At 36.0% G+C, this 13,961-nt stretch overlaps 1 protein-coding gene across 1 annotated transcript; it reads right to left on the minus strand.

Moving 5' to 3' along the window:
- Positions 1 to 5,756: 5,756 nt before the first annotated feature.
- On the minus strand, positions 5,757 to 13,720 carry LOC121322933 (pleckstrin homology domain-containing family B member 2-like). The gene is made up of 8 exons (XM_041263563.1): positions 13,617 to 13,720; positions 11,162 to 11,217; positions 9,620 to 9,772; positions 8,947 to 9,049; positions 8,064 to 8,103; positions 6,672 to 6,761; positions 6,468 to 6,582; positions 5,757 to 6,153 (listed from the first exon to the last, which is right to left on the minus strand). Exons 2-8 carry the CDS (start codon positions 11,196 to 11,198, stop codon positions 6,017 to 6,019), a joined length of 675 nt encoding a protein of 224 aa, XP_041119497.1. The 5' UTR covers positions 11,199 to 11,217; positions 13,617 to 13,720; the 3' UTR covers positions 5,757 to 6,016.
- Positions 13,721 to 13,961: the final 241 nt, after the last annotated feature.

Raw genomic sequence — 13,961 nt, forward strand, 5'->3', positions numbered from 1 at the left:
CACCCCCTTGAACTTTTTTCATATTTTGTTGTGTCAGTGCCTCAATTACAGCTATGAGTCTGGGACAGGTCTGTACCAACTTTGCATACCTAGTTTTGGCAATCTTTGACCATTCTTCTTTACAAAACTGTTCAAGCTCTGTCAAATTCCTTGGGGTGTGTTGAGGGACAGCAATCTTCAAGTCATGCCACAAATTTTTGATTGGATTTAGGTCAGGGCTCTGACTGGGCCACTCAAGGACATTTACCTTTTTGTTATTTAGCCACTCCAGCATAGCTTTGGCTGTATGCTTTGGGTCGTTGTCATGCTGAAAGGTGAACTTCCGTCCCAGTTTCATCTTTCTTGCAGAGGGCAGCAGATTTTCCTCAAGGACATTTTTGTACTTTGCTCAATTCATTTTCCCTTCTATCCTGACAAATGCCCCAGTCCCTGCCGATGAGAAAGATCCCCATAACATGATGCTGCCACCACCATGCTTCACAGTAGGGATGGTGTTCTTTGGGTGATGCACTGTGTTGGATTTACGCCAAACATAACTCTTTGCATTTAGGCCAAAAAGTTCCATTTTAGTTTCATCAGACCACGACATTTTTTGCCACATGGCTACAGAATCTCCAGAGTGTTTTTTTGCATACTTCAAAATGGGATTCAAGGTGGGCTTTCTTGAGTTATGGCTTCCGTCTTGCCACCCTGCCATACAGGCCAGATTTGTGGAGTGCTTGGGATATTGTTGTCACATGCACACTTTGACCAGTCGGCCATAAAAGCCTATAGCTCTAGCAAAGTTGCCATTGGCCTCTTGGTGTCCTCTTGATCAGCCTCCTTCTTGCTCAGTGATCCAGTTTGGAGGGACGGCCTGATCTTGGCAGGGTCTTGCTGGTGCCACACACCTTCCACTTCTTAATAATCGTCTTAACCGTGCTCCAAGAGATATTCAAGGCCTTTGATATTTTTTTTTATACACATCCCCTGATCTGTGCCTTTCAACAACTTTGTCCCAGTGTTCTTTTGAAAGCTCCTTGGTGCTCATGGTTGAGTCTTTGCTTTGAAATGCACTAAACTGCTGAATTTATCCTGAAATCATGTGAATCATTATAATTTAACACAGGTGGAGGCTACTTAACTTGGTATGTGATTTTAAAGGTGATTTGTTACACCTGAGCTAATTTAGGATTGATATTACAAGGGGGTGGACACTTATCCAACAAAGCTATTTCAGTTTGTATTTTTAATTAATTTTCTACACATTTATAGAATATTTTTTTCACTTGGAAGTTGTGGGGTAGGAGGTGTAGATAAAAAAAAAAAAAAAAAAAAAACTATTTTAATGCATTTTAATTCCAGGCTACAAGGCAACAAAAGGTGAACATTTTGAAAGGGGGTGTAGACTTTCTATAGGCACTTTATATATATATATATATATATATATATATATATATATATATATATATATATATATATATATATATATATATATATATATATTACAGTCTTGTCTTTGCTCATTTTTTTGTATGGATGGACAAGTGGTAAAGACTCTTTACAAACATGCAGTGAAATTCCACACTTCTCTGTTATAGGTTGATTTAATCCACGCTACTGCAGGATTTCTTAGAGTGTTTTACAGCAACAAAATCACCCTGGATTGGAACAACTGCTTATCCATAATTGGTTGATGCAGTCCAGGGGGTACAGTATTGTAAAATGCTCTAAATAAAATCTAGCAGTAGTTTATCCCCAGTGGGTAGGGAAAACAGATTCAAGGACGTGCAAAAATTGTGTCTCCTGGTTGTCTCCCACAAAGAGTTTTCGTGAGCTTGTACCTTTACCAAATGATGTTCAATAGCAATGCAAAGGTTCTGTATTAAAGGGCAAAGGTAACACACGGGCAACTACAATGGCATGAACTGTTGGTTAAATGGTAAGACAGTGGTGACATTTTAATATTTCGACATACCAATGGTAACACAATGGTATGAACAATACTGTACACTGGTAATTGACTGCAATATCATTATTCCATTGTGTTGCTGTTAATGGTATTGCGGCAGTCTGCTAAGGTATCTGGCAGGGTAGTACTGGTATCCCAGTGCTAATAATCAGATTTTGCTGGAAAGGTTCATGTGCAGTTCAACTATAATGCAGTAATTTAAATTACTCAGACAATACAATTTCACACTTGACAGCAATTACAGTGAATGATGAAAATAAGATCAACCAGTAATCTAGTATCTGAATTAACATGTATATTGGATTCATACTAATGCCTATTATTTTAGTTACAGTTGTCATTTAAGACAAAAGGATACATTACTACCGCCTTTTCTAGTTAAGAATTAAGGTAAACAAGCTAACTCCTTAAATAGGTTTAAACTACCTGGTGTGTTTATTTCTAACTTTATAACTGACAAGTGAAAAAATGCTGTGAAAATTAAACTTTAAAGAGTGGTAAGACAAAATATCCACTGACCTCTTTAAACATGCTGTCCTACCAAAATATCCACTGACCCCTTTAAACACGCTGACCTACCAAAATATCCACTGCCCCCTTTAAACATGCTGACCTACCAAAATATCCACTGATCCCTTTAAACACGCTGACCTACCAAAATATCCACTGACCCCTTTAAACATGCTGTCCTACCAAAATATCCACTGACCCCTTTAAACACGCTGACCTACCAAAATATCCACTGCCCCCTTTAAACATGCTGACCTACCAAAATATCCACTGACCCCTTTAAACATGCTGACCTACCAAAATATCCACTGACCCCTTTAAACATGCTGTCCTACCAAAATATCCACTGACCCCTTTAAACATGCTGTCCTACCAAAATATCCACACCCCTTTAAACATGCTGCCCTACCAAAATATCCGCTGACCCCTTTAAACATGCTGTCCTACCAAAATATCCACTGACCCCTTTAAACATGCTGTCCTACCAAAATATCCACTGACCCCTTTAAACATGCTGTCCTACCAAAATATCCGCTGACCCCTTTAAACATGCTGTCCTACCAAAATATCCACTGACCCCTTTAAACATGCTGTCCTACCAAAATATCCCAACCCCTTTAAACATGCTGTCCTACCAAAATATCCCAACCCTTTTAAACATGCTGTCCTACTTAGTCTTCCACAGAACATACTATATTACATTAAAATGCTGTGTCGCATTGCAGCCCACCGAAACCAATAGACAACTCTCAATGATGAGACTGTTAGGTTTTCATTTTTTTTTTTTTTTTTTTTTTATTGGCGAGACAAATGCATTACTTTTAGAACATTTAAAAAGCTGTTACAATTAATCAGCACATTGAAAGCATACCCTGTTTCCAAAAATCAATTATTACCTTCTTGCTTACCAGCATCCAACTGATTTGACTTGAATTTCCCTTAAATCGTGGGGATTTTATTTGGTTAAAAAAACTGCAGAAGCAAGAGTTTGACAGGAATCAGTTAACAGGAATCCTAAATAAATCATAAAGAGATGTACTCCACTGATAGTTTAAATGGAAGCTGCTTCCGAAAAGCTGAATCTCTGAACTGAGATATGAGAGAAGGATTACCGTTAAGGGGGTGTAACTGTAATAATGTAGATGGCCCCTCTGCAATGTTGCATTCAGTGAACATCATATAATTAATATATAAATAAAATTAAAGGGCAAAGTGTCTTTTCAGAAGCAGTTCCTGAGGATGAAAAACAGTATTACTGAAGAGTAATTACGGGGTTTTGAAAAATATAGTTACACGTCCCCACGTGCTGCTACAACTGTTTAAATAACGTACCTTACAACTTTAAAGTATGTTTCAAAGGTCTTTTCAAAATGGCCGCTCTAGTGCACTGATGTAAGTGTAAATGTAAGGATTATTGTCCACATTGTCAAATAGGTAACACAGCAATAACGAGCCATAACGTGGTACAGAACAGAAAAGCCAGAGCACTTTCATGTTTTTCTTTTTTTTTTTATTTTTAATCCTGCAATGACTTAGACTAGGGGACAGATCTCAAACCCCAGCGCACTAGAGCGGCCATTTTGAAAAGAGCTTTGAAACAGATTTTAAAGTTAAGTGTAAAAAGTTGTCAGGATGTTAACAATGAAAATAACAAATACAGGTACGTTATTTAAACAGTTGTAGCAACAAGAGGGGATGTATAACGCTATGTTTTCCAGCACCCCACTAGTTACTCTTTAAACTGTGTGAGGATTTAAGCAGAAACAGCAATAAAGAAAACATGTAATATAACAGTTTATTAAATGAGTAAGAAATGAAATGGTATGAACATGTTGATCTCAACTGATCTATCCGAAGTGATAAATAATTTATAATAAATAAAATAAATAAATGAAACATGTCAGTCTGGCACAAAAGTAGACACTTTTTTTTGTTTTTTGTTTTCAAGTTAAACATTTTAAGGTGGAAAGGAGATCTCCTCCTTGTAATGTTAAATGACCATTTAACATATCAAAATTTGACAGGTCATCATATTTTTAGGCTTCTTCATAAGGCAAACAGTTACATGTAAGAAAAGTCTGTTACGAGAGAAATAATACATATGCCAGGTAACCAAGTGATGATTTCAAATAAAGCTGCCACACACAGGCAAACTGTTGGTTTCTCTGGTTACTTTTAGAAAGAATCTCTAATCTCTCGTCTTTAAAAATGATCTTTCTAATACGGTCTTCTACTGAATAGTACCTCCCTTAACTTTTTTTTTTTTTTTTGTTTTTTTTGTCAAATTGCTTTAAAATATACTGGACTTTTAACTAAATGAAAATCCTTTCAGAATACACTAACTGACTACCCATTTCTTGTCCTCGTTTTTACATTTAGATGGCTATGGTACTAGAACTATCTGGGGGCACTGTTTCCCCTACCAACAAATACATAAAACAAACTTATTTCACATAGACCAATCTATTTTCATACCATGGAGAGTTCCAAAGTCTATAGAAGTAAAAACCAAGCCATAATTCAATTTTAGATAAGTATTGGTCACAAGAAATGTAGTAAAAGTCAACACTAAACCACAAAAACAGAGTTTCATATGGAATGGAACTTAGTATTAAGAAGACAAAAGACAACCAGAAAGCAGCAGGTAAAACAGTATTACAGATAAATGCTGCAACATCTAATCGGTCTGTCCGAATTCCCTTTCAAAACAGAGGAACATGTTGAACTGAAAACCTGACCAACAGGGTACACAAACTTTTTTTTTTTTTCGAAAGCCGATACAAAAAACAATAAAATAACAAAAGAAACACTCAACAATATAAACAAACCCAAGACCTGAACAAAGTGATTTAGATTTGACCTCATTAAACGGTGCAGTGTGTTATGAGAGTCTTTGCTACATCTCACACCAGACTGATTAAACAAGTTAAAAGAAATTGTATTAATTAGCAGCAAAAAACAACACTGCAGCTGTTTTGAAGTCTCAAAGTTTTCTGGTAAATTAGACCACACAAAAAATACCAAAACCCATATAGATTAATTATAAAGAGAGTGTTAAAAATCAACACACAAAAATGAAAATAAAATAAATATCCCTGTACTTTTTAAATCCATTTCTAGTCATGAGAAAGGAATGTATACTGAAAACTAAATATCTTGGGAACAAAAACTAAAACAAACTTCAGAAAACCATCTTTAAGCAAAAAAGAATAATAAAAAATAAAAAAAAACAAGGAAAAAAATGTTGTAGTAAAGAACAAACATCATGAGTGGGTTAATGGCATGCAAAAAGAAATGCAGACAGTACTATACTATTGAAAGTTTACTAAACAAACCATTACTTTTCCATTTGTATTAACTACTTATTAACTTCTTGTAAGTACATTCACAGAATCAGTACTAAAAGGAGTGTATGCAAAAACTAGTCAGAAAGTGCAAGTGTTTTTTACATTAAAGGCTTTGGTAAGAGTGCTAGCACAGACGAAGGAACTCACTTCTACATCACATGAACAATGCCTCTACAATTCAAAGCCACTGCTAACTGGACTGTGATATTTAAAAGACCCAGAAGAGTGATCCAAGTGCCATGCCTGTTGCTGCCCCGGCCAGCATGCCCATCGCGACGTCGCCAGTGTCATCACGATATTGCTCTCGAATAATCACTTGGTTTACTCCTGGTGGTGGGTAATGCCCTAAGAATCAAACCACATATTCAACATTAAAATACAACATTGATATGTATATGTCTTTTGAAAGAAAGTGTTTAAGGCCAGGTAACATCTTTAGCTTTATACCATACGTTCGGTTGCTGTAGTTACCAGTTGCAAACAGTCTAGCGAGGCTCTGTCGGGCTGTTCCGTTTAGAACTGGCAATGTGGTTTGTGTACATAAGACTCTCAATCCATTTGCCATCTTTTACACCACTATTGCCCAGCAAAAGTTAACAAATTTTCTCAGAACCACAGAACCTGTTTATATATAATATTGTTTCCAATAAATACTGTACCTTGGTATGAATACTGGTAGGCCACTGCATAAGGTTGCCCATTCGATGCATAAACAACTTGAGAGCCAGGAGGTGGCATTGGCCCATACGCTCCATGAGGATCATAGTTGTAAACCTGGAATACAAGCAAGTAGGAAGACTTACAGGTCTGTCGTTCAGTTTGTATGTTAGCCCTCGCTGTTGTATTCAGACTTAGTGGGTTACCTGTTGAACAGGTGCTGCATACTCAGTGTAGGGGGGTGGAGCAGAGGCAAAAGTGGATTCTGTAAATCCAAGAGGAGAGCCATTTGATGTCTGTAAAGAAAATTAAAAAAAAATATATTACAATAAACATTGTATCCCTCTAGTTATTGTGTTACACTTATATTTTATAGGGTACAATATAAAGATGTTGATTAAGCAGTTCATCACAATGTTTGCACCAGTTCACTTATCAAATGATCACCTTTTGGCTGCTGCATTGTTAAATTAAAGAACGACTGGGAACAGCTAATAGCAGGGTTATCTTAACTAATGTATTTTTCTTCTTGTTTGGTTATCATTTTCTGTTTCAGTCATCACATCCTGGGGACTTTTAAACTGAGAAGATTAGTGAACCCCTGCGTCCTCAATAGAGCCCTCAGAATCATGTCTAAACCTCTCCCCCCTGCTTCAACAAAAGTGGATGCAAGAAATATCACGTTCTTTAAAAGTAAGAAGTACCATACAGTGGAAATCTAGTATTTTTTTCTCTGTTGACAGTGTTAATGATTACACAAAGAAAATAATAGTTCAAATAACTGATATTTGATACTTATACCAACTTGTTCTTGGGACTGTAATATTGTGGTGGTGTTTTTAAAAAAAAAAAAAAAAACAGAGAATTTATTAAAAGTTTAGTTTTTCCATGCTTAAATGTCCTGCTTCTAAAATCAGAAGAACAGTTTAAAATCTTTGTTTAAGTCGAATGGTGCAGTGATTGAGACATGGGGACTCCATTTCTCGAAACGCAATACTGTTTAGAGACCCCAGGTGAAGGGCTGCACTGACAGATTTCTGAAACTTGTAATCAGAGATGTCTTTAGATGGCTGCACAGTCATATCAGACAATCAATCTGCAACAAAGATAACCATTCTTGCCAATTGCAGCCATGGCCTGAATTTTGGTACCCTTAAAACAAGTGTAAAGGATTGCCAATACCAAGTTTCACCCCATTTGGCTTGTGTGACATAAGCACCACGACTATCTTTATAAACTGTGGGATATAATAAATTGTTCTTAACATTCACTCAAATTACTACAGTTCTTTGGGGGAAAAACTCTGTGTTAATGATCATCAGTGCTCTGCAGTACTAGTTGGAAAATTTTCTAAAAAGTTCATCTCATGATATAACCATGAGGATTATTTTCTTGTAGGCTACAGGATGTCCAATATATGTTTCCATGTATGTAAACAAGTCTAGCATTGGTAATATAATGTGCAGGAAATGATTAGCATGTCTCAGATTAAATTACTGCCAAGCCTTTTAAACAGTCTAAAAGGGGCTCGTCTTTGGTGAAAATGAACATGATAAAGAAATGCAAACACACACTGAGTCATGGGAACATTTACTCACCATGTTTACTCTGGAATCCTGAAGAGCCATCTTCCAAGCCCTGCAATTAAAACAGACCAGTTCACTTTGAGGCAGCTTCTTTTTTTCTTACATTTTCATACACATATGAACCCTCACCCTAAATAATTGAGCACATTTAACAAAAGCCCACCCACAGAATGAGTTTATTTACCTTAATTGTTTGCCATCAGGGAGTGTATAAATGATGCAAAATAAATGTATTTAGTTAACCCTATAATGCCTTTTACTAACCTTTTTGGGTGATTTAAAAAAATAATAACATAGAAATATAGTCTCGAATGCTATACAAGCATGGATAATCAAACCAGGGTCACTCGAGAAACAACATACTGATAGGGTTTCTGTGTTTTTTGTCCATCCCATTTTATGTACATGGTTGTTACTGTTTTGAAGATTAGCAATATATATCTATATGTCAGTAAGACTGCTTGCAAACAACTGTCCTGACATTACCACCAACTGGGGCTTGGATTAAAATATTAATCAGGAAGGTAAAAGAATCAACTGTATATCACAACGCAAACCTCAGGCACCATTCTGTATTGCTATATTATAGACTGCTTGGATCTTTCAGATAATCAGAGGGTTTTGCCACTTAATAATATTGGCTTCATCAGCCTTTTCCCCCTTTTTCAATGAAAAAAGCAATAGACTAAATAAAGCTTGGTAATGAATAAAAAACTGCATATTAATAATATAGTAGGGTCTGTGTATATCAGCACTCACCGCACGTAAACAGGTTTTCAGCATCGGCCCATTCACTTGCACTTGTGATGATATTATCCGCATACAGAGAGGTTTGCCATCCTATAACCCTACAGTAAATACAGACGGGTGATTGGATCTCATGTAGAGGACTTACAAAGCATCATCCGCACTTTCGGCACAGAGGTTGATGGTCCTCCCGTCTCTGCACACCACCTGCAGTAAACAATCCTTCCCCTTTCCCTCTGGAGGCTGGAAATCTGGGGACAGAAAGCCACTGCTCAGACATTTCATTTGTCAACACCGACAGGTGTTACACAATCAGTTGCATCCATGCACAATCCCCTCCAACTGATAAATACCAATGTTGAATTTTATACTAAATTATACACACATCACAACTTTCCTGCTGCATTAATTAAATGGCAAAGTCAATTACTGAGTCATAATGGAAATCACTCCAATTATGCTGAGTACAACAGATATGTGGAAAAGATCTGCATCGTTTTTATAGCCACAGGTAAAGCAATGTGGCACTGAAACAGATAATCTTGCCCAATATTGCAGCCATCTGGTCACAGTGAAGGGTGCTGTTAGATTTAACAGAGCAGTTTTCATAACACTGAAAATATGAAGCTGACAGCTGAAATGGTTTATGAGATATCAGCAGCTGTAGAGATTTGCACATTCATTCAAGCTCCATGCAAAGAGAGGCCTAATAATAAAGGAATATATTTTATACATCTTTGCAAGTTTCTTTTTCTTGTTTTAGTCTTTGGGAACAAAATAATCAAATCCACGCATTGAGCTCTCCAGTCATAACTGTTTACCTCGGCACATGTCCCCAGAGCGGATGTTGATACAGTCCACTTTCATGTGTATCTTATCCTCCATGTCATGACGATGCTGGTCATCATAGAAAGCCAGACGGCCATCGGACCACAGGTCAAACCAGTTCTTTTTCCATCTCCGTAGAATGGTACCTGTGGTAACAAACAAACACTTATAAATAACAACACAGCATGTGAATAACATACATACCCCTCATGTCTAGTCATGACAAAAAAAAGGCACCATGACTCCCATTCAGTTTGTGAAAGATTTATTTTCACACTTGTCCGTGCAACGTTTCATCAAAAACAGAAACTGGCTTTGCAAGTCGTCAATTTCTCTTTGAACCAGGTGTCAGTATGGTGATACAGTTCATTATTATAACCTATTGGAGCAACACATATTGAATAGCTTACCTGAAATAAATGCCTGAAATAAATGCCTATGCAGTCTTAACAAAATTAGCCAAGCAGTTCCCAAGAACTGTGACCTCAGTAAACTAGCTTGCTTCCTTACGTATTCAACATTTAGATTTGTGGTTCTCAAGATGGAAGTAAAAATGTATATCTGTCAAATATTTTTTACCAACACAGTAATATTAAAACGTTTTTATCAGGTTCTGTTTCATAAACAGCTAAAAGACACTGCATCTGTGTGGAAAGGGTTTTGAGGTTAAAATTTATTCCTTGCCAGTGCTTTCTACTTTATAAGTGTAAACTGATCACTGAACCCTGACAATTCTAGGGTAGTGTTTCTGCTAAGTTCCGTACTTTTAGAAGAGTTCAAAATCAATTGGAAAAATCCACCCATTTAACATCAATGATCAACATCTATTACACCCAAGATGGGACAAATTTATCAAAGTTTATGCACCAAAATGCAGTTGTCAAATATCTAACAAACTATGAATGTTCATTTAAGGATTGACTGGCTTAATTTCTTTTTCCAAAAACATGGTGCAAATTGCATTTCAGCGTATTTATAAAGACCTTGAAAAATATGGCCCTGTGACTACTTTGTAAGTGTTATTTCTGTCTTCTGGTTAAGTAAACATAATTTATATTACACAGTGGTCATTTCATTGCAAGCATTTTGAAGCACATGCAATAGGATCAATCCAGCTCAGGTAGACAGAATGGGGTTGCTCGACCCTTTATGTCAGGGGTGGCCAACCCTGGTCCTGCAGAACCACAATCCAGAAGGTTTTATAGGTAACCCTTAATCACCAATTTCTAAAGAGTTGGAACAATTTAATGTTGACTAGTTAACCAATAAAGTTTCAATTTATAAGTAGTAATGTGTTCAATTAAGTAATTTAGAGATACTTTGGAACAAAAATCAGAACACCCTGCAGCTCTCAGGTTGGCCACCACTGCTTATGTCAATTCAATGTTTTTTTTTTTTTGTAGGACCTATTTACAGGCTCTCCTGGTGGGTGGCATGTATCATTAACCACATATGAAGGAAATACCCAAAATTTGGTCCACTCAGAAGCATAAATTGCTTCTAAGCAAAATACTGTTTATTTACTTGTAACTTACTTTGACGAAGAAGCCAGCCACTCTTAACGTAGGCCATCCTTGACAAAATAGTAGTTCTAGAAAAAGAAAATTAACTGTCAATGTCTACATTTACTGGCCTAAACGACAGCAGTTGTAGAAATGTAAAGGGGGTTGTTAAAAATTGTTTTCTAAATTAGCTTAACTCCTAATCTAAACCTTTAATGTTTGCCGTGAAAAAGTGGTACATTTACACTTCACCTAATTCTATGCATTTACTACTTTCTGATTACTTGCTGATTATAGGTTTTACTTTACTGCATTACCTCTGTGTGAATATGCTAGCCACTTACTCATGTGCAGAACGTTTTTTAACAGATGTTTCCTTACTTTGCACTGGAGCAAGAGGGAGTAACGCCCCAGTACCTCACTATGTATCCAGGTAATTATTTACATTTTTGCGATGCACTACGCACACAAAAATTTTAAAGTTTTTGTAACCAGAGCAAGATGCAACTTTTAAGACTGATGAGGCCAACATTACAGCCAATATTAAATGATCAATGAAGAACTGCAAGTTCTCAAAGTTCTCATGTGGAGAAGCACGGGAGGGGTGGCAAGCTTTCTAGGGGGGCACCGTGAGCATTCTAATAATACAACGATTACAGTATTAATAAAAAAAATTGTAAACACATTTTTAAGAAAGACTGAAGTTAATAAAATGATTTGTTTTACAAAAACTGTGTGTGTGTTTTGTTTTGATTTTTGAACATTAGAATTAAGTGTTCTATGCACAGGATGACATTTGTACACAGGATAAGATGAAATTTGGCAAATACTTCACTGTGATGGGCGTGATTCTGAAACGTTGTTAACTCCTGAATTAGGCTATTGAAAATACCCACGATGCAACATCGTCCACCGCTGGGATACTGAAGCCTGAAGGCTACCATGAGTGTCCATTTGGAATTCTGAGCATACTGCATTAGGGTTCTAATGGAATATTGACGAAAACGTTTGTAGTCATTAACAGTAAAGTCCTCTTCTTCTTCAGGTCTTATTGATTAAACAGGCCTATAGTATATATTTATAGAAACATTTTTACTTTGTAACTGTAATTTCCACAAATATTAAAAATGATCTTGATAAGAAATTATTCAGAATAGTCAATATGCTGTGTTGTTTGTCTGGTTATGTGTAACAGGAGTCTGGAGAAGCACATTATTATTTACTGTTTCTAGTCTTATTGTATTGATGTACTAACATATTTCAAATTAAAAACGTTTCTCACTATAAGCTTGTCTATTATTTACAGCAGTCCACTAGTTCTTCATTGTAACTGCGCTGCATTTCATGTCTCAAATTGTATATATATAATGCAATACAATTTTCAAAAAACAGATTTCAAATTTGAAAACTCAGATTTATAAACGTATGCTATTGCTTTACCACTGTGTTGCTAAATTAACTTCTGTCCAAATCATAACCATCAAAATACATACAATAAAGTATAGTGTGTGTGTCACCAAATCTGTGGTCAATTACAAATTGTAATGGAACCTTGACAATTCCACACCTTTCCAAGCTTAATCATTCACAGTTCCATGTTGTGTTTTACATTGATTGAACATTCTTCTCGTATTTTCAACCGCTTTCAGTGACCCAATTTGTGTACCTCTGATTACTGCTTTGTACACTAAACACAGTAAACATGTTAGTGTGTGTAGCTATTTCTTTGTGTGTAATTGTAATTATAATTGCAACTAGTGCAGCATAATTGTAATTGTATGTGAACACAATAGATTTGCAATTGTAACTGCAATTTCAGCAAACAATCCTACTGTATTCGTAATTATAATTGTGATGTGCCTAGTTTAAAACTTAAATACATTTTCATGTGTCAAATTACAATTTCAAGTGATGGTTTACAATTGCATTAATAATAATAATAATAGATCTGTATCGGAATCGGTAACTGCCAATTATGGAATATCAATCATCGGAATCACATTCGGTGCACTCCATTATAAATGCTTTCATTTTAGAGAAAGTGAAAAATGTTATTGTTAAAAACAAACAAACAAACAAACAAATAAATAAATGTATGGGTTCGGGTTCCGAAGCAGGTTCAAGTAAGAAAATCCGGGTCGAGTCTGTGTTTTATACACACAAACTGTTTACAACAAATTGAGAAGCTGACCATTGACAATATCTATTTCCGAAACAAAACTCCCGGATCCTGAACAAATTAATAACTTAAAAACACACTAACTATACACTACTGGTTGTCACTCTGGACCTTTTGTTCACGATTTTATCGAATAGCAAAACGACGCAATGTACTGTGTGTTTTCATGCTGTAAACAGACACGAATAACTAGCCCACGCTAAATTCTGTGAAGGGTCCATGGCAAACGGCATTAAATATCCTATCGTTAGCAATAGTACACCATCAATAACAAACTTGCTACGATATAGGTCATTTTTTGTTAAATACCTCTACAGTTGTTTCAGCAAAGGCTCAAGCCACAGTTCTTCCTGTTCCTAACACGTCACACGCCTTGTTGTTATGATGATGTCACCCTCAGCTGATTATCCTGGGATTTGTAGTTTACATGAACTAAATTTAACTTTGGGAGCACACAAATGAAAACATTTCCCATAGACGCTTGCGTTGGCTGAAAAAAAACAAAAAAACAAATAAAGACATTTGTTGAATGACTGTACTATGTATTGATAACTCCTCTTACCATGGTTTTAAATTTAAGGTTTCCATTAAAACTTACATCGAGGTACGATGTTTTTTATATATATATATATATATATATATATATATATATAT

The sequence above is a fragment of the Polyodon spathula genome, chromosome 11 (genome assembly GCF_017654505.1).
Source record: "Polyodon spathula isolate WHYD16114869_AA chromosome 11, ASM1765450v1, whole genome shotgun sequence".
Lineage (NCBI taxonomy): Eukaryota > Metazoa > Chordata > Actinopteri > Acipenseriformes > Polyodontidae > Polyodon > Polyodon spathula.